Consider the following 17904-nt stretch of genomic DNA (forward strand, 5'->3'; position numbering starts at 1 on the left):
AGGAAACCATCTGACACAACAGGGCATTTAGAGCAGGGAGCACTTGACCATGTCCATGGGTCCAGTGATGGGGACCGTGGCAATTACGAAGTACAAAGCTAGCGTCATACCTCCACTAAAAAGGCTCTAGGATCTGGCATCCTAGTAGAATTTCTATCAACTCCAAGTATAATACACTGTCCTCTTCCACGTGTGACCTCTTCCCCCCATAAAACTGCCCACAGTGGAGCACAATAGTTTCTCGTAATATTTATTACACATCTACTATTATGAAAGAAGAACAGTGTCAGCTGTTTTTATATACATTAAACAATTTAAGCCGACCTATAACACTGCAGTGCAGATTCTAATTAACCACATTTTTACTAGATCACAGAGAAGGTTAATAATATAGCTAGAATCACAGGACCAGTACAGCAAGGTGGAGACCTGGGCCCAAGCTTATTTGGTTCCAAAGCGCATGGGCTTTCCTCTGCTGCCCATCAGACTTGAAAATTTCTCTCTATATGTATATGCATGTGAATGTGCTTCTTTATCATTATTATTATTGTAAGATTAATCGGATACCAATTCATAGAGGCACGAGGTCTTAACGACCAAGTACAACGCAGGAATCTCCTACATATCACACATTGCATCTAGTTCAGACACTTCCACCTATGCTGTCCTCAGACGTGGCAGATCTCTATCTTAAATTTATTCTTTTGTACCCCCCTGGTGCTTAGCGCAGTGCTAGGTACAAAGTGGGCACTCATTTAATCTCATTGATGATTACGTTGCTAAGATTGCTTATTAGTCATAAACACTTGGATGCTGAAAGGTGAATTATTGCTAAGAAAAGTCTTAGACGCTGGGAGAAACACCAAGGGGGCCTAACACACCTCTTGGCCAATAGAGTAGGTGATCCACCATTGGGTAAAAACAGTAATATCTGACTCTCACTAATAGGTTGATCCCACTTGGAAGATAGCTTACAATCTCCACTGAAAACAGCACTTGACTCTTTGGACCTGGGTTTTCTCCTCTGCAGGGGTGGCATACAACCCTCACTCAGAGAATGACTGTGAAAATTCCAAGGACCTTGTCTACAGAGACACAAGCAACCCAATCAACCCAGGTGGCACCTCAGCACCTCCCATGACTTCCTCTGTATATAACTGCCTCAAACTATGGCAGATTCAGACCCATGTCCTAGTCCCAGCAACACCCCTCCGTAGCTGTGACTTTAGATCAGCAACCTAGCTTCTCTGAGCCTAGTTTCCTCAACTGCAAAGATGGAGGATCACCTATCTCATGGGGTTGTTTAGTGGAGAAAATAAAATAATATTTGCATGTGGCTGCCCCAGGCCTGATATGTAGAAGGAAATCAGTAGATATTAGCCAGATTTGAATGTGCACAGAACAGCTCTGACATACACACGTCCTGTTGAATAGGGCTCGTGGTCAAAAGATGGCCACGGTGACAAGTAACAAAGAAAAAGGAAGAGGCAGTAGTGAGAGAAGTTAAAATTAGAGACGATTCTTAACCTCTGTCCTTTCAAACAACAATTTCAACCTGCTGTTTACCAGCTGTACTGCTTAAAAGTTGGTCTTATTTGATTGAATGGGTTCTGCCTCTTGCCCTCCATACCGTCTGGTAATGATAGAAGGAGTTAACTACAAGGCAGGTAATGAAAAGGGGCCCTGGAAAGCTAAGAACTCGTTGTACTAACCTGGTTCAGTTTGGTGAAAGTGGGCGGCCTCAGGCACCTGGTGCCTAGCGCTCTGCCAGTGGTTTCTCTATTCTCTGAGGCTCCTCTAACTTCACAGTATAGAAACCAGAGGCCACATCGAGGTGTCCCCCAACAAGACATTCTTCGGAATCTAACCTGGTACCAGAATTCTGAAATCCAAATCTACAAGGGCTACAAAGAAAAGCTCCTCTTTATTGACCTAATGTGTGCCTAGTGTGTGCCAGACTCAGTGCTAAGCATCCAGCATATAATATATGCCGAGGGGAATGGTCTGAATTTTTTAAACCCCGTCTTACAGATGAGGAAACTGTACTACTGGACATCCCCTAAAGACACTCTCCAAGGCCCTCAGCCGCTCATATGTTCTCAAGGACTCAAGTCTGGATGACACGTGGAAACTTCCACCCAAATTTTCAGGTCTAATCACAGGGCTGGATTTTGCAAAACTTCATCAAACAAATCATCTTAGGCCCACAGCAAAAGTGGGCTTGGGAAGAGGGTGGAGCTGGGACAGAGAAAGAGAGGAGACCTTAATCCTTCAGAAGCCACCTCTAATTTGCAAATAATGGTCGGAGGGTGCATTTTCTTTCTGCACAGTAATCTCTACCAAAGAAAACCCAGACAAAGTCACCTGGCCTTCCTAGGGAACAACAAAAAAAAGCTCTTCCTCCAAGATTCACACTGAACTCCTAACCCCTCCTTCCCCTCCCTGCCCCTGGGAGTGGCTGGATGGTTGTTGTTTCTTTTCTTTTTTCCCTGTGGTCCTCTGGTAATACCACAAATTACGTTTTCAGGGACTTGAGTCCCAGAGTGCAATGATGTTGTAATAAACATAACCAGGACCAAATGCCTTCCCATCATATTAGATGATGCCATTTCCCACCAATCAGGCTCCTCGGGCAGGCAGACCACTCACCAATGAGGGACCAGACAAAGGCTGTGAGGGGAGACCTGGTCATCTGCAACTAAAAATAAGAGCGCTTCAGGATTGGCCACTGCCACTTTGCAACAGGAGTTGGGACCCACACACCAGGCACCAGACAGAAGGCACACACAGGCAGAAACTTTCAGCCCAGGGGTTCACATGGGGTAGGCTGGTCTGGGTTTGTTGCTGAGGTTTTTTTTTTTTCCTTTTCCTAATGTGACTTGAAAAAAGAAATACTTGATCCAGAGGGACCCTTGCAGACACACCCTCCCTCCTAGACACGTCAGTTTCCAAAGGCCCTTCATAGACACCCTGAATTGGGGAAAGGGCGGGGGGTGCGGCCAGGGGCCAAGACACTCACCTGTCCGGCTGTGTCATAGAGTCCCAGGAGGTACTGCTTGCCCCCTACGGTGACGCTGACTGCAAGGGCAGAGAAGTGGGGGCGGGGAGAGAAGCTCACAATCATCTAGGCTCTGGGGCAGTTTCGTTCCCCACCAGGACCCTTCCCTCCTAACCCAGCTGGAGGCAAGCGGGAGCTCCCAGGAAGATGCCACCCGTTTTCCCTTGTGCCCGGCTCACTGTGAAGTGGCGTGAGGCCGGGACGATGTGGCCCCCAGCTGCCCACTCCTTTCTCCCAAGTCCCGTAGCCACGTTTCCCCCTCGGGGATTGGGGCAATAGGGTAGGCGGCTGTAGGAAGGTCAAGGAGGTCGGCCCCGGGCGCCGAGGGGGATGGGAAATGCGGGGCGCCAGGACGGGGCACCGGAGTTGGGGGTGGGAAGAGGGCTGAGTCCGGCAGGCTAGGGGCTGCCAGAGGGAAAGCCTGGGGGTGGGGCCGGGCGCCCGGCGGAGGGCGCGGCGGGGGAGGGGTGGGGAGCGCGCGCAGGGGAGGCGGTGAGGGGGCTCAGCCAAAGTTGCTCCAAAGTTCCCGGCCCGGGGAGCGGCCCCTTAGTCAGCACTTCCGAGGCTTACCTGCGTAGTGGTCGAAGACGGTGGGCACGTACTCCTCCGGGAAGGCGTCGTTGGCATAGCTCATGAGTAGGCACGTCTTGCCCACCGCCCCGTCGCCGACCACCACGCACTTGAGCATCAGCGCGCCGGGCCCGTGAGCCATGCTGCGGCCGGCCGGCCTCCGGGCATGGTCCCCCCGGAGCCCCCGCCCCGGCCCCGGGCTCAGCCCCAGCCCGCCTGGGGGGTCCGCCGCCGCCGCCGCTCAGTGCAGCAGGGCCGACCCCCCGGCCCCATGCAGCGGCTCCCCCCGCCCGAGGGGAGGGGGCGGCGGGCCCGGGGCGCTGCCGCCGCCTCGGTCGCTGCCCGGATCCCCGCCCGGGCCCCGGTCGCCGCGCCCGCCCGCTGCCCCAGCCGCTCGGCGCCCGCGCCCTCTCCCCGGCCCGGCCTCCCCAAGAGGATCCGCTGGATCATAAGACTGGCCAGCCCCGGGGGAGACGGCAACTTTGGGGAGGGCGGCGGAGGGGAGGGGCCAGGCGGCTCTCCCCGCCCAGCGCCGGCCCGGGCCCCCTCCCCGCTCGGCCCCGGAGGAGGGCGGGCCCAGGCGACTCCCCGGATTGCGGGCTGCCGGCTCTGCGCCCCCGCCCGCACGCCCGCCTGCCGGCTCCCGCGCCCCACGCCCCGCCCGCGGCCGCCACTCGGCCCTGCCGGCTCACCCTAGCTTGACTCCCCGCGAGGGCTGTGGGGAGGGGGCGAGGAGGAGGAGCCGAGGAGGAGCGACGGGGAGGAAGGTGAGACTGGGGGAGGGGGCCGAGCGACCAGCGCTCGCGAGGAGCCGAGGGCTCCTCGCGAAAGTGCGCGCAGCGCCCAGAAGCGTCCACAGGCTCCGATGCTGGGAGAAGACGTGGAGGCCTCTTGGGGAACCGCGACGACTCTTATGACGCAATAGTCATGAAAAATTATTCACGTATATTTAAACTCCACCCGGAAGGCAGTATCCATTCTGTCGGCCTCTAAGTGCACAACAGAACTAGAAATCGGGAAGGAAGAAAGGGCAAGAGAGTTAAAAAAAAAATTTTTTTTTAAGGCGCACGGGGTGATGGGGGAGGGGTGGCGGTGGTCCCTGAGCTGGAAAGTAGGGACTCCTGGCTTACTGCTCCGTCCCGCCTCCCACCATCCCCACCACCCCATGCTGTTCACGGCAGAGCTTGAGTCATTTACTACGAAACTGGTGTCTAAGGGAGTTACAGCATCTTGAACCACTGACGCACCCCGGCACCAGCCAAAAAAAGGAGACTCTGCGACTCTGGATGCGGCGGGTGTACCTGTGCTCCCCCTAGAGGCGACATTCTCTGAGGCCCCTTTACAGTCCCAGTGTCCCTCGAAGGTGTTAGGTTGTGATCCCTGAGGAGTGATACACTCTAGAGCTCTGAGACGTGGCCTGTGATCCAGGCAACAACCCCTGCCCTCCTGCCTGGGCGATGCTTGGAAACGCCCGTCAGGCCAGGTCGCGTTCACCCGCCAACAGTGCTGGTTCTAACTTTAGGCCCTGGGGGAGGGGGGGGCAGAGGATACTCTGCACGTTGACACCACACCCTCCCTCCCCTTGCTGACAGGAGATAAATCGCTTCCTTTCGTCAATTCACAGGATCAGAAAATGCTGTGTTGAGAGGCACCGCAGAGGTCAACTGGACCACCTCCCTTAGATCTCCCTGAGGTTGTAGGTAAGCAAATTGAGACGCAGAGAGGTGAAGTGGTTATCTCAAAGGCTTCCAGCTAATTCCAGCATTCAAGGACTTGGAACACACTTTGGGAAATGCTCAGTTATGTCCTCACGCCACACTTCCCAGGCCTCAACTCTCAAACCCCAAATCTGATTTCCACTGTCCTGCAAGACTTCCTGGATTCTTGGAAGTTCCTTGTGGAGTCCCACTGGACGTCTCACCAGACCCCTCCATTTGTGTCTGAGTGTGGGTATTTACATTGCCAGCTGCTTTAGGTTATGCAGTGAATCTGGAAGATATTTTTTATGTACTGAATGACAGGTTAAGGAAGGCAGTTCAGTGCCTTGAAGTCAGATCTTGGTTCAAGACTAGTCTCTGCCACTTCCTTCTACAGGGGAAGAAAGGAGGACTTGCCCCCTTTGCCTACAGGACTGCTTCTTCAGACAGCATTTGCTGGGACTGGAATTCTGAAAGGAGGGTCTATCAGGAGAGGTTAAGGAGCTACCGGATGCACTCAGCCTAGAGAGGGCATTTGGTTCTGGCTCTGACAGTACTTAGCAGTGTGACCTTGAGCATGCCACTTCTGTTCTCGGGACCTCAGCTTTCTCATCTATAAATGTGAACTCATCCATAAGGGTGAGATCAGGGCTCACCTTTGAGAACGCTAGGGCTCTTCACAATGTGTCCTGAGAGATCCTGGTAAAAGCTTTGGGCCAGGGGAGAAGCAGTTGCTAGAGACATGGGGACGGCCTTTTTGAGGGATAATGAGGTCTGTCCCAGGACTGGAGGATGGAGGCTTCCCCCACTGAGGACTCCAGCCTCTCAGTTCTCATGCTGCTTTTCAGTGAGGCAGATATTTACCTGGGATCCAGAGAGCTGGAGGATTAGCTCTAGAACCTTGAAAAATGGAAGGGACTCCAGGTTCTGGATGCTTTGGGAGAAGCTCTGGGAATATCAGAACACTCCAAGTGCGGAACTGATGTCAGATGAATCATGCAGTGGTGACTTCATTGATGATGGTGACCTCATCCCTTTGGCACATAGAAAAGCCAAGACTGACTGCCAGGAGTACTTTGAGCTCTGGACTGATTCCACCAGTTGAATGTAGAGTAGGAGGGAGACGGGAGAATTATCCTGGATGCCCAGGTCAGCCCAATGATGGGTTAGCTGGAAGGACCAAACAGATCTCAACAAATAATTACTATATAATGTGGTCAGTGCTGTGGTAGAGGATAAAGAACAGTCTTCGGGAAGTGCAGGGAGGCTGTTAGTACCTAGCTCTACATGTGCTGAGGAAGGATTTGCAGAAGGGTGTCATTGGCTTGGGGTTTAAGAGGCCAATAGGAGTAAGATAAGAATGCCTGGGAAAGACAGCCCTGCCCCCCAGCAAGAAGGAACAGCACACAACTTCTTGGGAATGGTGAGCCATGTAGGTGGACAGAGCGCAGGATTAGTGGTGCAGGGGAACTGATTTGTATGTAATTGAGAACTGTGTGATGCTGCCAGGCCATGGGCCTCTGGAAGCCACGTTAAGGGCATGCACCCGGGCATGCAGGGCTCCACCAGAACCTTGAAGAATGGAAGGGACTCACAGGATATTTGTGAGTTCCTATTTCTGGTTATCCCTGGGACCCTGTTGTACTACTGGTCTTCAGTTAGTCACTTGATTTAACAAGTCCCCCCTCCCTTTTTGCCTAGTGGGTGTGGGTTGGTTTTCTGTCACTGGTAACCAAAGGAATCTTCGCTATGTTAGTATTATCACTACAGTTGAGATAGGTGATGTGCAGAGAAATTCAGAAATTTGCCCAAAGTCTTGTAGCTGGTAAGTGGCATAGCTAGCTTTCAAAATGATCAGTCTTCTGAGCTCATGCTACTTCCCATGTTCCACATGAAGGAGGCATTAAAAGTTTTTCAGTAGGAAATCACAAGTTTAGAGCTGTCTTTTGAGAAGATCATTCTGGGAGTGGTGTTAGAACATGGATTTAGAGGGGACGAGAGTGAAGGCAGAGAAAGTGAGAGAGGTCACGAAGGTCTGAACCAGGCATGGCTGTGAAAATGAAGAGGAGGCCATGAGTAGCAGGATATTTTAATTAATTAATTTTTGGCTGCATTGGGTCTTTGTTGCTGTGCGTGGGCTTTCTCTAGTTGTGGTGAGCGGGAGCTACTCTTCGTTGTGGTGTGCGGGCTTCTCATTGCAGTGGCTTCTTTTGTTGTGCAGCATGGGCTCTAGGCACGTGGGCTTCAGTAGTTGTGGCACGTGGGCTTCAGTAGTTGTGGCACGTGGGCTCAGTAGTTGTGGCTCACAGGCTGTAGAGCGCAGGCTCAGTAGTTGTGGCACACAGGCTTAGTTGCTCCGTGGCATGTGAGATCTTCCCGGACCAGGGCTCGAACCCGTGTCCCCTGCACTGGCAGGTGGATTCTTAGCCACTGCACCACCAGGGAAGTCCCTAGCAGGATATTTAGATGACCAAGTCCACAGGTCTTGGTAACACAGCATGGGGAAGGGCTGGGATAACTCTGAGGCGTTATCCATTGACGTATGATTCCATTGATGTATTCCTTCTCTCTATTCCTTTGTAATCTCCTCTGTTTTTATCCTCCTTATTTTAGTTTTCTTCCTTACTTTTTTTTTTTAATTAATTAATTAATTAATTAATTATTATTTTTGGCTGTGTTGGGTCTCCGTTTCTGTGCGAGGGCTCTCTCTAGTTGCAGAGAGCGGGCGCCACTCCTCATCGCGGTGCGCGGGCCTCTCACTGTCGTGGCCTCTCTTGTTGCGGGGCACAGGCTCCAGACGCGCAGGCTCAGTAGTTGTGGCTCACGGGTCTAGTTGCTCCGCGGCATGTGGGATCCTCCCAGACCAGGTCTCGAACCCGTGTCCCCTGCATTGGCAGGCAGATTCTCAACCACTGTGCCGCCAGGGAAGCCCGTCTTCCTTACTTTTAAAAACTTTCCCGTCTCCTCTTGGTGCCTAACTATGAGACCAACTGCCTCAATCAAGCTGAGAGTAGATCTCCAGAAGGACATTAAGTGTCTGTCATTTTGTTTGTGTTCCCTCACATTTACCCCCAAAATGGAAAACTGGATTCCAGTGGATCATTTGGTGTCATGATGCTTTGGGTTGCAAGTAGTAGGAAAGTCAACCCAAACTGGCTTCAACAGCAAAGGGAGTATATGGACTTCTTTGACTGAAGCATACAGAAGTAGCTCAAGCTTTGGGCATGGCTTGATCAAAACTCTGGTTCTATTTTTTTCTGTACTTCTCTCAGTTTTTCTCTACTCTTTGGGCCAACTTCCTACTTAGGTTGCTTTCTCTCTTGAAAACAAAATGGTTGTGCCAGGTCCAGGCATTACCACCTGTACACCACACTGCCCAGGAGGAGAAAGAGCTTCTCTTGACTCACTGATTACACATAAGTCTTGGACTTCCTCTGATCAGATTAGCTGAGTTCATCATGGTGGCCAGCAGAATGTCAGATGCTCGTTGCCTTAGGCCTGGGCTACTGGCCATCCCTGAAACCATCACTGTGACAAGGGATTGGGACTATCCTGATTAGGCCTATCAGGGCCCACCCCAAGGCCAGGATTTTAATCCCACTTAGATTCTATGGTTCCTGCACAGCGGGCGGTAGGCATGGGGGGAATATATGGTGGGGAGGCAACCAGCAATATCTATTACATCTGGATCGTTGCCCACCAGTCAAAGTTTCTAGGCCTCCCCAAGCTATGCTAGAAATAAAGAACTTTAGGAAAAGCAGATTTCAAGGGAAGAAGGAAGTGAGAAGGATCGAAGTCAAATCTATGATTTGTTTCAAATTTCAGTCAGTTGGTTTGTCAGTACATGAATCCATGCTTGGTGTGAATCCCTAATTCTTGGCTGATAGTAGGTACACTTTCCCCCCTTGAAATTTCCTTCTTAGAGTTACTGGTAAGGAGGTAAAGTGGTTATCATCCTTTTACCCCGTCCCCTCTGCTCTTCAGTTAAGCTTCTTTTCTCTTTTCAGACTGCAGACTCTTCATTCCCCAGGGCTCTCTTGCTTCCCAGACTCCACCTGTCCCACCTTCATAGCATCATGCTATGTGCCATACCTATTCCTCTTTTCCTTCCCGCCACTAAAACCTCCCATCTGCATCCTTTTCTCTTAGGGCTCAGATGTAATATACATTGCACAATTTTTTAGCTAAGATACTAATGGCTTAAACACTGCAGCAGTTTCTTAAAGGTCAATGGTTCCTAATGATCAGAATGATAAAAAAAATCCAATAAGTCTGGCTCACTTGTTTTTCATTTCTAGTTATGTTTCTAGAATGCATCTAGATCTCTTTTTTCCAGTTCATTACATACCAGGAACTCAGAAGTAAACACCAGCCTCTGAGAATTTGGGCTCAAGCATCTTTAATAATGTTTTCCGATCTTCATTTCTAACTATCTTTTGCTGCAGCCTAGGTCAGGAGACCAGTCATTATAACTGATGGCATTGCCACCATTGCTGAATCATGAAAAGGACACTTCTTTAGAGGTTGCTGGTGCAGAATACTCATATGATCTGGGAGTGACCACCTCTTAAAAGGTCCAAAGGAGGCTGGATCATAGATCCCTCTTCCAGAAATGAAATTAATGATTTTATTCCCGGCTTCAGTACTAAGAGTGCCAGAAAACTATCCAAGACTCATTTATGATTGTTCTTGCATAGTGGATGTTGTGGTCACTGAGTATTATAAGCACATTTTGAATTTGGGAAATCTTCCACTTTGTAAGTCGTGGTAGGAAGAAAAGATCACCCCTTATGGAAGCCGAAAGTTACAGACTCCTGCTTTCATTGTCAGACTCAAGAGCTGAAGTGACTAGAGTTAAATACAGGGCACACTTTCTGGAGGTTGCAGCTTTAGTGTTGGGTACACAACTCAGTACTAAACACAGGAAGTGGTTCATAAGGTGGGTGGTGGTGTTGGTTGTGGTGTAACTGAGTTCCTGGTGCAGAAGTGACTGCTGTACACACTGACTATCTAGAATTTGGTGGCAGCAATGATACCAGAAGTATTTTTCTCATCAGAGCAGGTCCTGAGGTGTGTGTTGGGCGTGGTTCCTGTGAAGACAGTCTTGAGCAGCTTTTCTAGCCTGCCCACTATCTTGTGTGCTATGCATGATCCTTGGAGGTTCCTTTTCTGTTCAGTTAGCCACTGACAGCTTCTGTTCCTTGCACCGCAGCCTCTTGAGAAGAGGTTGGAGGAATGGATCACTATATTGAATGTGCTTCACGCAGTGGGAGCAGAGATTCCCACTTCTATCAGACCTACATCTGTCTTAGTCCATTCGGGCTGCTATAACAAAATGCCACACACTGGGTAGCTAATAAACAACAGAAATTTATTTTTCATAGTTCTGGGGGATGGAAATCCAGGATGAGGGTACCAGCATGGTTGGGGAGGGCCCTCTTCTGGGTTGCAGACATGGCAGAAGGGGCAAAGGGACTCTGTTGGGCCTCTTTTATAAGGGCGCTAATCCCACTCATGAGGGCTCTACCCTCATGACCTACTCACCTCTCGAAGGCCCCTATTAAGACCATTACTTTGGGCATTAGGTTCCAACATATGAATTTTGCAGGGACATGTTCAACCTGTATACCTTCCTAATGTAAGCAATTCAAAACGTGCACAAAATATATGAAATCACTGTTTTCAGATATTGAACATAGCACAGGACTGTGATTCCTGAAAGAAAGGAACAAATGAGGCAAGCTCTACTATTACCTTTTCTGCTGGAAGTACTTTCTGAATTGCAGCACAGTAAGGGGGAACCAAAGTTGACCATGGTGGTCTTGCTGAGTCGAAGAGACAGCTGAGGAGATAGCTGAGGAGACTTTTCAAGGCTGAGTACCAGAGAGGAGGGAGTGTCCTCTTGAGTCTGTTGCTGATACTAAGTTGCTCATGCATAGAGTGAAACTCCACCATCGTAGGCAAAGAACTGCCAGGGAACATGAGCTGATTGGTTCCCAGGGCTCACACAGGGCTGGGGGATGTTTGAGTTTCAACCAGCCAATGTGAAGAGACCTATTGAGTGTCCAGAGAAATCAGTAGAAACTCCAGAGGGGTTATGCATTAGTATAAGGGCTAAATTAGCCCTAAAGTAAAAGCAATTCTAGACCCCCAAGCCTCGTATAGAACGAGTTTATCCACTATTATGATAACTGCTGAGCAAAACAAATTTCATCATTTTTTTAAGGACAACAACAAAATAAAGACATTAAACAACATAAATTTCAGAAGGTCAAGAATCACTAGATATGTAAAGAATAGAGAACTGTAACCAGAAAAATCAGTCAATAGAAGCAAACCCAGAAATGACAGAGGTAATGGAATTAGCAGGCAAAGACTTAAAAAGGAATTAGAAATAAACCCAAAGATTTAAAGGAAAATGTGAACATGGGGAGGAAGGAAATGGAAGATATAAAAAGGAACCAAGGGCTTCCCTGGTGGTGCAGTGGTTAAGAATCTGCCTGCCAATGCAGGGGACACAAGAGAAGCCACCACAATGAGAAGCCCACACAACCCAACGAAGTGTAGCCCTCGCTCGCCACAACTAGAGAAAGCCCGTACGCAGCAACGTAGACCCAATGCAGCCAAAAATAAATAAATTAAAAAAAAAAGGAACCAAATCGAACTTCTAGAGTTTAAGAATACAATACCTGAAATGAAAAATTCACTGACTGAGCTTAACAGCTGACTGGACACTGTAGAAGAAAGTACCTGTGACATTGAAGACATAGCAATATCCAAACTAAAGAGAAAAAGACTAATGGAATAAAACAAAACAAAAAACACCATAGCTGTATCCTAAACTCCGCATTCCTGAGACCTTCAGTTAAAGATAGGAATTTCCAGCAGATGTCATTGGGGCAGGACTAACTGTCATTCCCTTTACAATGATAGTGAAATAATTTTTAAAAAATTAATTAATTAATTTTTATTTTTGGCTGCGTTGGGTCTTCATTGCTGTGCGTGGGCTTCTCATTAGGGTGGTTTCTCTTGTTGCGGAGCACAGGCTCTAGGCGCCGTTGTGGTACGCGGGCTCAGTAGTTGTGGCACGCGGGCTCAGTAGTTGTGGCTCGTGGACTCTAGGGCGCAGGCTCAGTACGTTACTCAGTTCAGTAACGATGGTTGTTTTCTAAGGAGGGTGGATTCACTTGAAGTCAGTGTTTTCCAGATGTTTTGTACGGCAAATCACAGTAACCCATACATTTTCATTGTGAACCAGAATACGTATGTACGTATATATCATATATTTAACAAAAGTTTGACAAAACAACACTTAAACTTACTACCTGTAATGAACTCTGGGTTTTCTATTCCATTTGGTTTCACGGCCCACACTTTGAAAAACCCTGCTCTAGGGGCTCTGCTGAGTGGCTACCTGGCTGGCAGCTGGAGTTGAGTGCTCAGGACCACAAAGTTGTAAGAACTCCTACAACTAAACAACAAAAACAACTTGATTTTTAAAATGGGCAAAAGGCCTGAATAGACATTTCTCCAAAGAAAATATGTAAATGCCCAATAAGCATATGAAAAGATGTTCAACATCACTAATCATTAGGAAAATGCAAATCAAAACTATAATGAGTACCACCTCACACCCATTAGGAAAGCTGTTATCAAAAAACCAGAAAATAACAAAAATTGGTGAGGATGTGAAGAAATTGGAACCCTTGTTGCATTGCTGGTGAGATTATAAAATGGTGCGGCCACTGGGGAAAATGGTATGGCAGTTTCCTCAAAAAAGTAAACAGCATTGCCATATGATCCAGCAATTCCACTTCTAGGTAAGTACCCCAAAGAATTGAAAGCAGAGACTTGAACAGATATTTGTACACCCACATTCAGAGGAATGTTATTCACAATAGCCGAAAGGTGGAAGCAACCCAAATGTCCATTGATGACTGAACAAAATGTGATATGTACATACAATGGAATGTTATTCAGCCTTATAAAGGAAGGAAATTCTGACAAGTGCTATGACATGGATGAATCTTGAAGACATTATGCCAAGCGAAATAAGTCAGTCACAAAGGACAAATATTAAATGATTCCACCTATATGAGGTTCGTAGAATTATCAAATTCATAGACACAAAGTAGCATGGTGGTTGCCAGGGACTAGGGGGAGGAGGGAATGGGGGTTAGTGTTTGATGGGTACAGAGTTCTGGAGATGTCCATTGCACAACAATGTGAATATATTTAATGCCACTGAACATTACTTAGTGGTTAAACTGATAAAAAACTTACGTATATTTTATCACAATAAGACAAAGAAAAAAGATAAATGGATTTTACTTTTCAAATGGGATTTCCGGCTTCTCTAAAATATCAGATCTTGTGCCCCCCAAGTCCCCTTTTCCAAAAGGCAGCAGAAGCCTGGGCCCTTTAGGCAGGGATGAAACAGAAGGGCCTTTTTTTTGCATGTGGGGGGAACCACCACTGAAAACCTTTAGCTATGCATTTTGTGGCAAATTGCTCTTGGGGGGAACTTGACTCCTTTGAAGTAACCTTCCTGCAGATGTTTGAAAAGGAGAAATCAAGTTGTGAATTCTTTTTTTTATATATATAAATTTGTTTATTTTATTTATTTTTTTTGGCTGCGTTGGGTCTTCGTTGCTGCGTGCGGCCTTTCTCTAATTGTGGCGAGCGGGGGCTACTCTTCATTGCAGTGCGCGGGCTTCTCATTGTAGTGGCCTCTTGTTGCGGAGCACAGGCTCTAGGCGCGCGGGCTTCAGTAGTTGTGGCACGTGGGCTCAGTAATTGTGGCTCGCGGGCTCTAGAGCACAAGCTCAGTAGCTGTGGCGCACGGGCTTAGTTGCTCCGCGGCATGTGAGATCTTCCTGGACCAGGGATCAAACCCGTGTCCCCTGCCCTGGCAGGTGGATTCTTAACCACTGTGCCACCAGGGAAGCCCTAAGTTGTGAATTCTTAATGTAAATTATTTGGGGAGAAATGTTTCTGACCCTGCCTGGCTCTAGTGGGCATTAGCTTTCTCCAACCCCAACCAAAGCCTGCTTTGCCACTGGGATGGAGTTCTTAGATTAAAACTGTGTGTGGCCCCTTAGTTATCAGCAATTGAAGCAGAGATAAAGCTTTGTGGACACTTCTCTGATTTCCGCTCTGGGTGTCTCCTTTTACTTTCAGACCACATGAACTCTCTGGCTGCTGCTTTCTCTCCCCCCAGCTGGCTCCGGAGGGAGCAGGGTGCATCACACCCGCTTTCCCACATCTTCACGCTGAGCTGAGCTGAGCAGCTCATCCCTGTGGGTGGAGCTGCAGCAGGTGCTGCCAGGGCCGGTCCCTGAGTCATCAAACCTGCCGGCTCTTGTACCACATCTCCTTCCATCTCGTGTTCGTGTCGAAGCCCTCATCCATGCAGTCTCGACCTGGGATTTACTTACCGCCAGGCTCTCCTGCCTCTACCACCACCAGGCTAATCTTTCTAAACCCAGGTATGGCCAAGTTACATCCCTACTGAGAAGCCTTTGATAGGGCTCCTTAACCTAACGTCCCAGCTCTCAGTCTGACATTTCAAACCTTCCCCAGTTGAACTCCGTCTTTCTAGACATCACTCACTCCCACTGCCACTGCAGGCCTGTCTGCTGCTGCCACACCAATCTGTTCTCTGCACTCAGACCTCCTACACATTCCCAGCACGGTGTCTCTGCCCACAGTGTTCTCCCTGTCTAGACGATCTCACTCTCTCTTCCTGCTTCTCAGAATTGTTTGTTCTTCAGTGCCCATCTGTACTTCTCCCTCCCAGCTTGACCCCTTGCTCAGAGGACGACTCCTTCAGCTGAAGCCTGCGGCCACACAGCCTGTGTACTCTCCTGGCTTTTATCCCATCCCATGTTGGGTGCAGGTACCTTTCCATATTTCTGAACCAAAGTCCTCTCTGGAAACCCCAAGGCATTGCTTCAAGTCAGGTATCCATCACAGCTTGATCGATTCTTGCCTATTTGGATAAATTCTCCTTCATGAGTACTGTCTACTTGCTAACCTTTTCCAGCTGACCTGCCTCCAGTTAAAACATGTGTGGTCACTAATGGTGTGTCTCAAACCACCCACTACATGGTCTACCTGGTTGCAGAGCAGTTCATTATAAAAGCCCATGGTGAGCTTGGGAGGGGGTTTCAGGGATTGGATCCCTTCATTTGCTTAGCTTTCTTGGAACTGCTGATTCCTAACAGATCACACTGTAGTGTGATTTCCTGTTTACCTGTTCATCTCCTTCATGACGTCGTAGGCTTGGGAGGTGGGCTGGTGTCTGCTTGTTCTCTATCTCCAGTGCCTACACAGTGCCTGGCACATGGTAGATGTTCAACAAATATTTGTTGAAAGACAGAAAAGGGAATGCCCCCTTCCCACGTTTATTTATTTATTTATAAATATTTAATTAATTAATTTATTTATTTGGTTGCGGCAGGTGGGCTCCTTAGTTGTGACTCTCGGGCTCCTTAGTTGTGGCATGTGTGCTCCTTAGTTGCGGCATGTGTGTTCCTTAGTTGAGGCCAGTGGGCTCCTTAGTTGCAGCAGGTGGGCTACTTAGTTGCGGCTCGCAGGCTTCTTAGTTGCGGCTCGCCGGCTCCTTAGTCGTGGCATGAGAACTCTTAGTTGCGGCATGCATGTGGGATCTAGTTCCCGCACCAGGGATCAAACCCCGGCCTCCTGCGTTGGGAGCATGGAGTCTTAACCACTGCTCCATCAGGGAAGTCCCCCTTCGCACATGTTTAGTATTTAAATTTAGTATTCTAAATTTCCTCACCCACTTCTGGGCCCTGCAAGTTGCCCCATGCTCCAAGCTCTGGAAAGCCCCTTCCCTTCCTCACTCTGTAATCTCTAAGTGTCTGGAGGCCCTGATTTGGTGCTGCTTCTCTTTCAGCCAGGGTTACGGAGCCCATACCCAGACACATCCACCCTCAGACTTACTCACAAATCTCAGCTAGAATGAGGAACAGTTGCTTCAGGGTCTGGGCAGGGCTCCAGGGTGACAGACACATTTTGCCCACCAAGCATGCCTGCCACCCCTTCCTCCCTCTAATGGTGATGAGGATTCCCCAAGGTGCACACCAGATCACACAGGTAAGGCCGGGGAAGAGAGATTTCCAAGCCCACACTTCCTCTAAGAACGCCTCTTATGCCTACAAATACAAAATCATCAGTTTTGAAATGTCTTCTTCCCTAAGGTCATAAGAAGGGGTTTCTGGGGATGCTGGCAATGTCCTGCTGCTTGACCTGGGTGCTGGTTACAGGATATTTGCCTCATAATAATTCATTAAGCCATACACTTTTCTGAATGTGTGTTACATTTCACAATAAAAAAGAAGTACTCCCCCTGCCCCAGCCTCAGGGCCTTAATCCAATCAATTCATGTTTAACCAGTGCCTGTCTGCATCCAGCCCCTGCTAGAGAAAGAGATTCTTGTCCTCAAGGAATTTCCTGGAGGAAGGAAGGTAACTAGAGCATCAGAAGACTCCAAATCCAGCTCTGAATTATATCTGGAAAATAGGCCATGCTGTCATTTTGAGGAGGAGTCCAGAGGTCAAGGAGGTAGTGGGGCTCAAACTGGGCTGAAGATGTAGGTGGGATTTAGGTAAGTGGAGAGAAGCAGAGGAAGGCATTGTAGCTGAGAGAACTGTATGATCAAGAGCTGTTAGGTAGGACTGAGCCTGATGTGTCTGGGGGGCAATGAAGAAACCCTAGTACTGAATAGTTTATGGGAGTAAGACTGTCTTGGAGAGCTCTAGATCTGCCCCCAGCCCCAAACATGGGCGGGGTGGATGCCACTTACAGTGCAAGCCTGCCTTATCTGAGTGGAGAATCCTGTGCCCTCATGCAAGAGCAGACGTGTGTTTCACATTTCTTAGTTCGTTTTGTTGTTTTGTTCAAGCCACAGGCTCAAGTGGGCTCATAATCCCCATCCCAGACAGACTGGAAGTTACATCTGCCAGACACATTACTCGGGCACCTGAGTTCCTGCAGAGACACTTACTTGTTCAATTCCTGACTTTTAGCCCTGCCCCACCCTGCAGCTGCCTTCAAGTCCCAGCACTGATAGACTGAGTAGAAGTGGGAGTCACAGGAGAAGCTTGAGAACTCAGGACTGCAGATTCAGAGACTGTGACAGGCTGTGGGATGACTCTACCCCAGCCTCAGCCCAAGAGCCCTGGAATTCCAGGACTTCACCTACCATCACCAAGGATATGGCTGGCCACCTGAGACCACGGGTGAATGTGCCATGAAGTGCTGGGAGGTCCCCAAACTCCATGCAGGGCTACTAATTTTAATATAAGGAAGCAAGACTAGGATGTGTTTCCACTTATTTTAGGGAGTGGAAATCAAATCATTCATAAGTACTCTGTACACAAAAAGAGTGACTGTGATGAGGTTTAAAGCGGAGGAGAAGAGCTAGTAATAATATAGTAGTAGTAGTACTAGTGATGCTGATGATGACAGTAACTACCAAGTGTGAAGATTAACTTTGTGCTTAGCAGTGTGCTAAACATTCACTTCTTTCATTTAAGCCTCACAATAATCCTATGA

At 48.6% G+C, this 17904-nt stretch overlaps 2 protein-coding genes across 6 annotated transcripts in view; one reads left to right on the forward strand and one right to left on the reverse strand.

The window, feature by feature from the left end:
- The window catches only part of RHOQ (ras homolog family member Q), a gene marked incomplete at its 5' end in the record, with an annotated part of 37410 nt that extends 33640 nt beyond the window's left edge, over positions 1-3770 (reverse strand). Inside the window, 2 exons of the mRNA XM_082427900.1 lie at positions 3020-3078; positions 3629-3770. Coding sequence (XP_082284026.1) covers positions 3020-3078; positions 3629-3770 — 201 coding nt within the window. The remainder of the gene's footprint in view (positions 1-3019; positions 3079-3628) is intronic.
- Positions 3771-4257: 487 nt separating this feature from the next.
- The window catches only part of ATP6V1E2 (ATPase H+ transporting V1 subunit E2), a 28555-nt gene continuing 14908 nt past the window's right edge, over positions 4258-17904 (forward strand). For 3 of the 5 annotated variants that reach the window (XM_082427888.1, XM_082427891.1, XM_082427892.1), the window contains exons 1-2: positions 4258-4395; positions 5253-5328. The gene's annotated coding sequence lies outside the window, so the exon portion shown is untranslated. Of the gene's footprint in view, positions 4396-5252; positions 5329-14505; positions 14814-17375; positions 17589-17904 lie in introns of all 5 variants that reach the window. The other 2 variants (XM_082427889.1, XM_082427890.1) reach the window with 2 other exon arrangements.

The sequence above is a fragment of the Balaenoptera physalus genome (genome assembly GCF_965194825.1).
Source record: "Balaenoptera physalus genome assembly, chromosome: 15".
Lineage (NCBI taxonomy): Eukaryota > Metazoa > Chordata > Mammalia > Artiodactyla > Balaenopteridae > Balaenoptera > Balaenoptera physalus.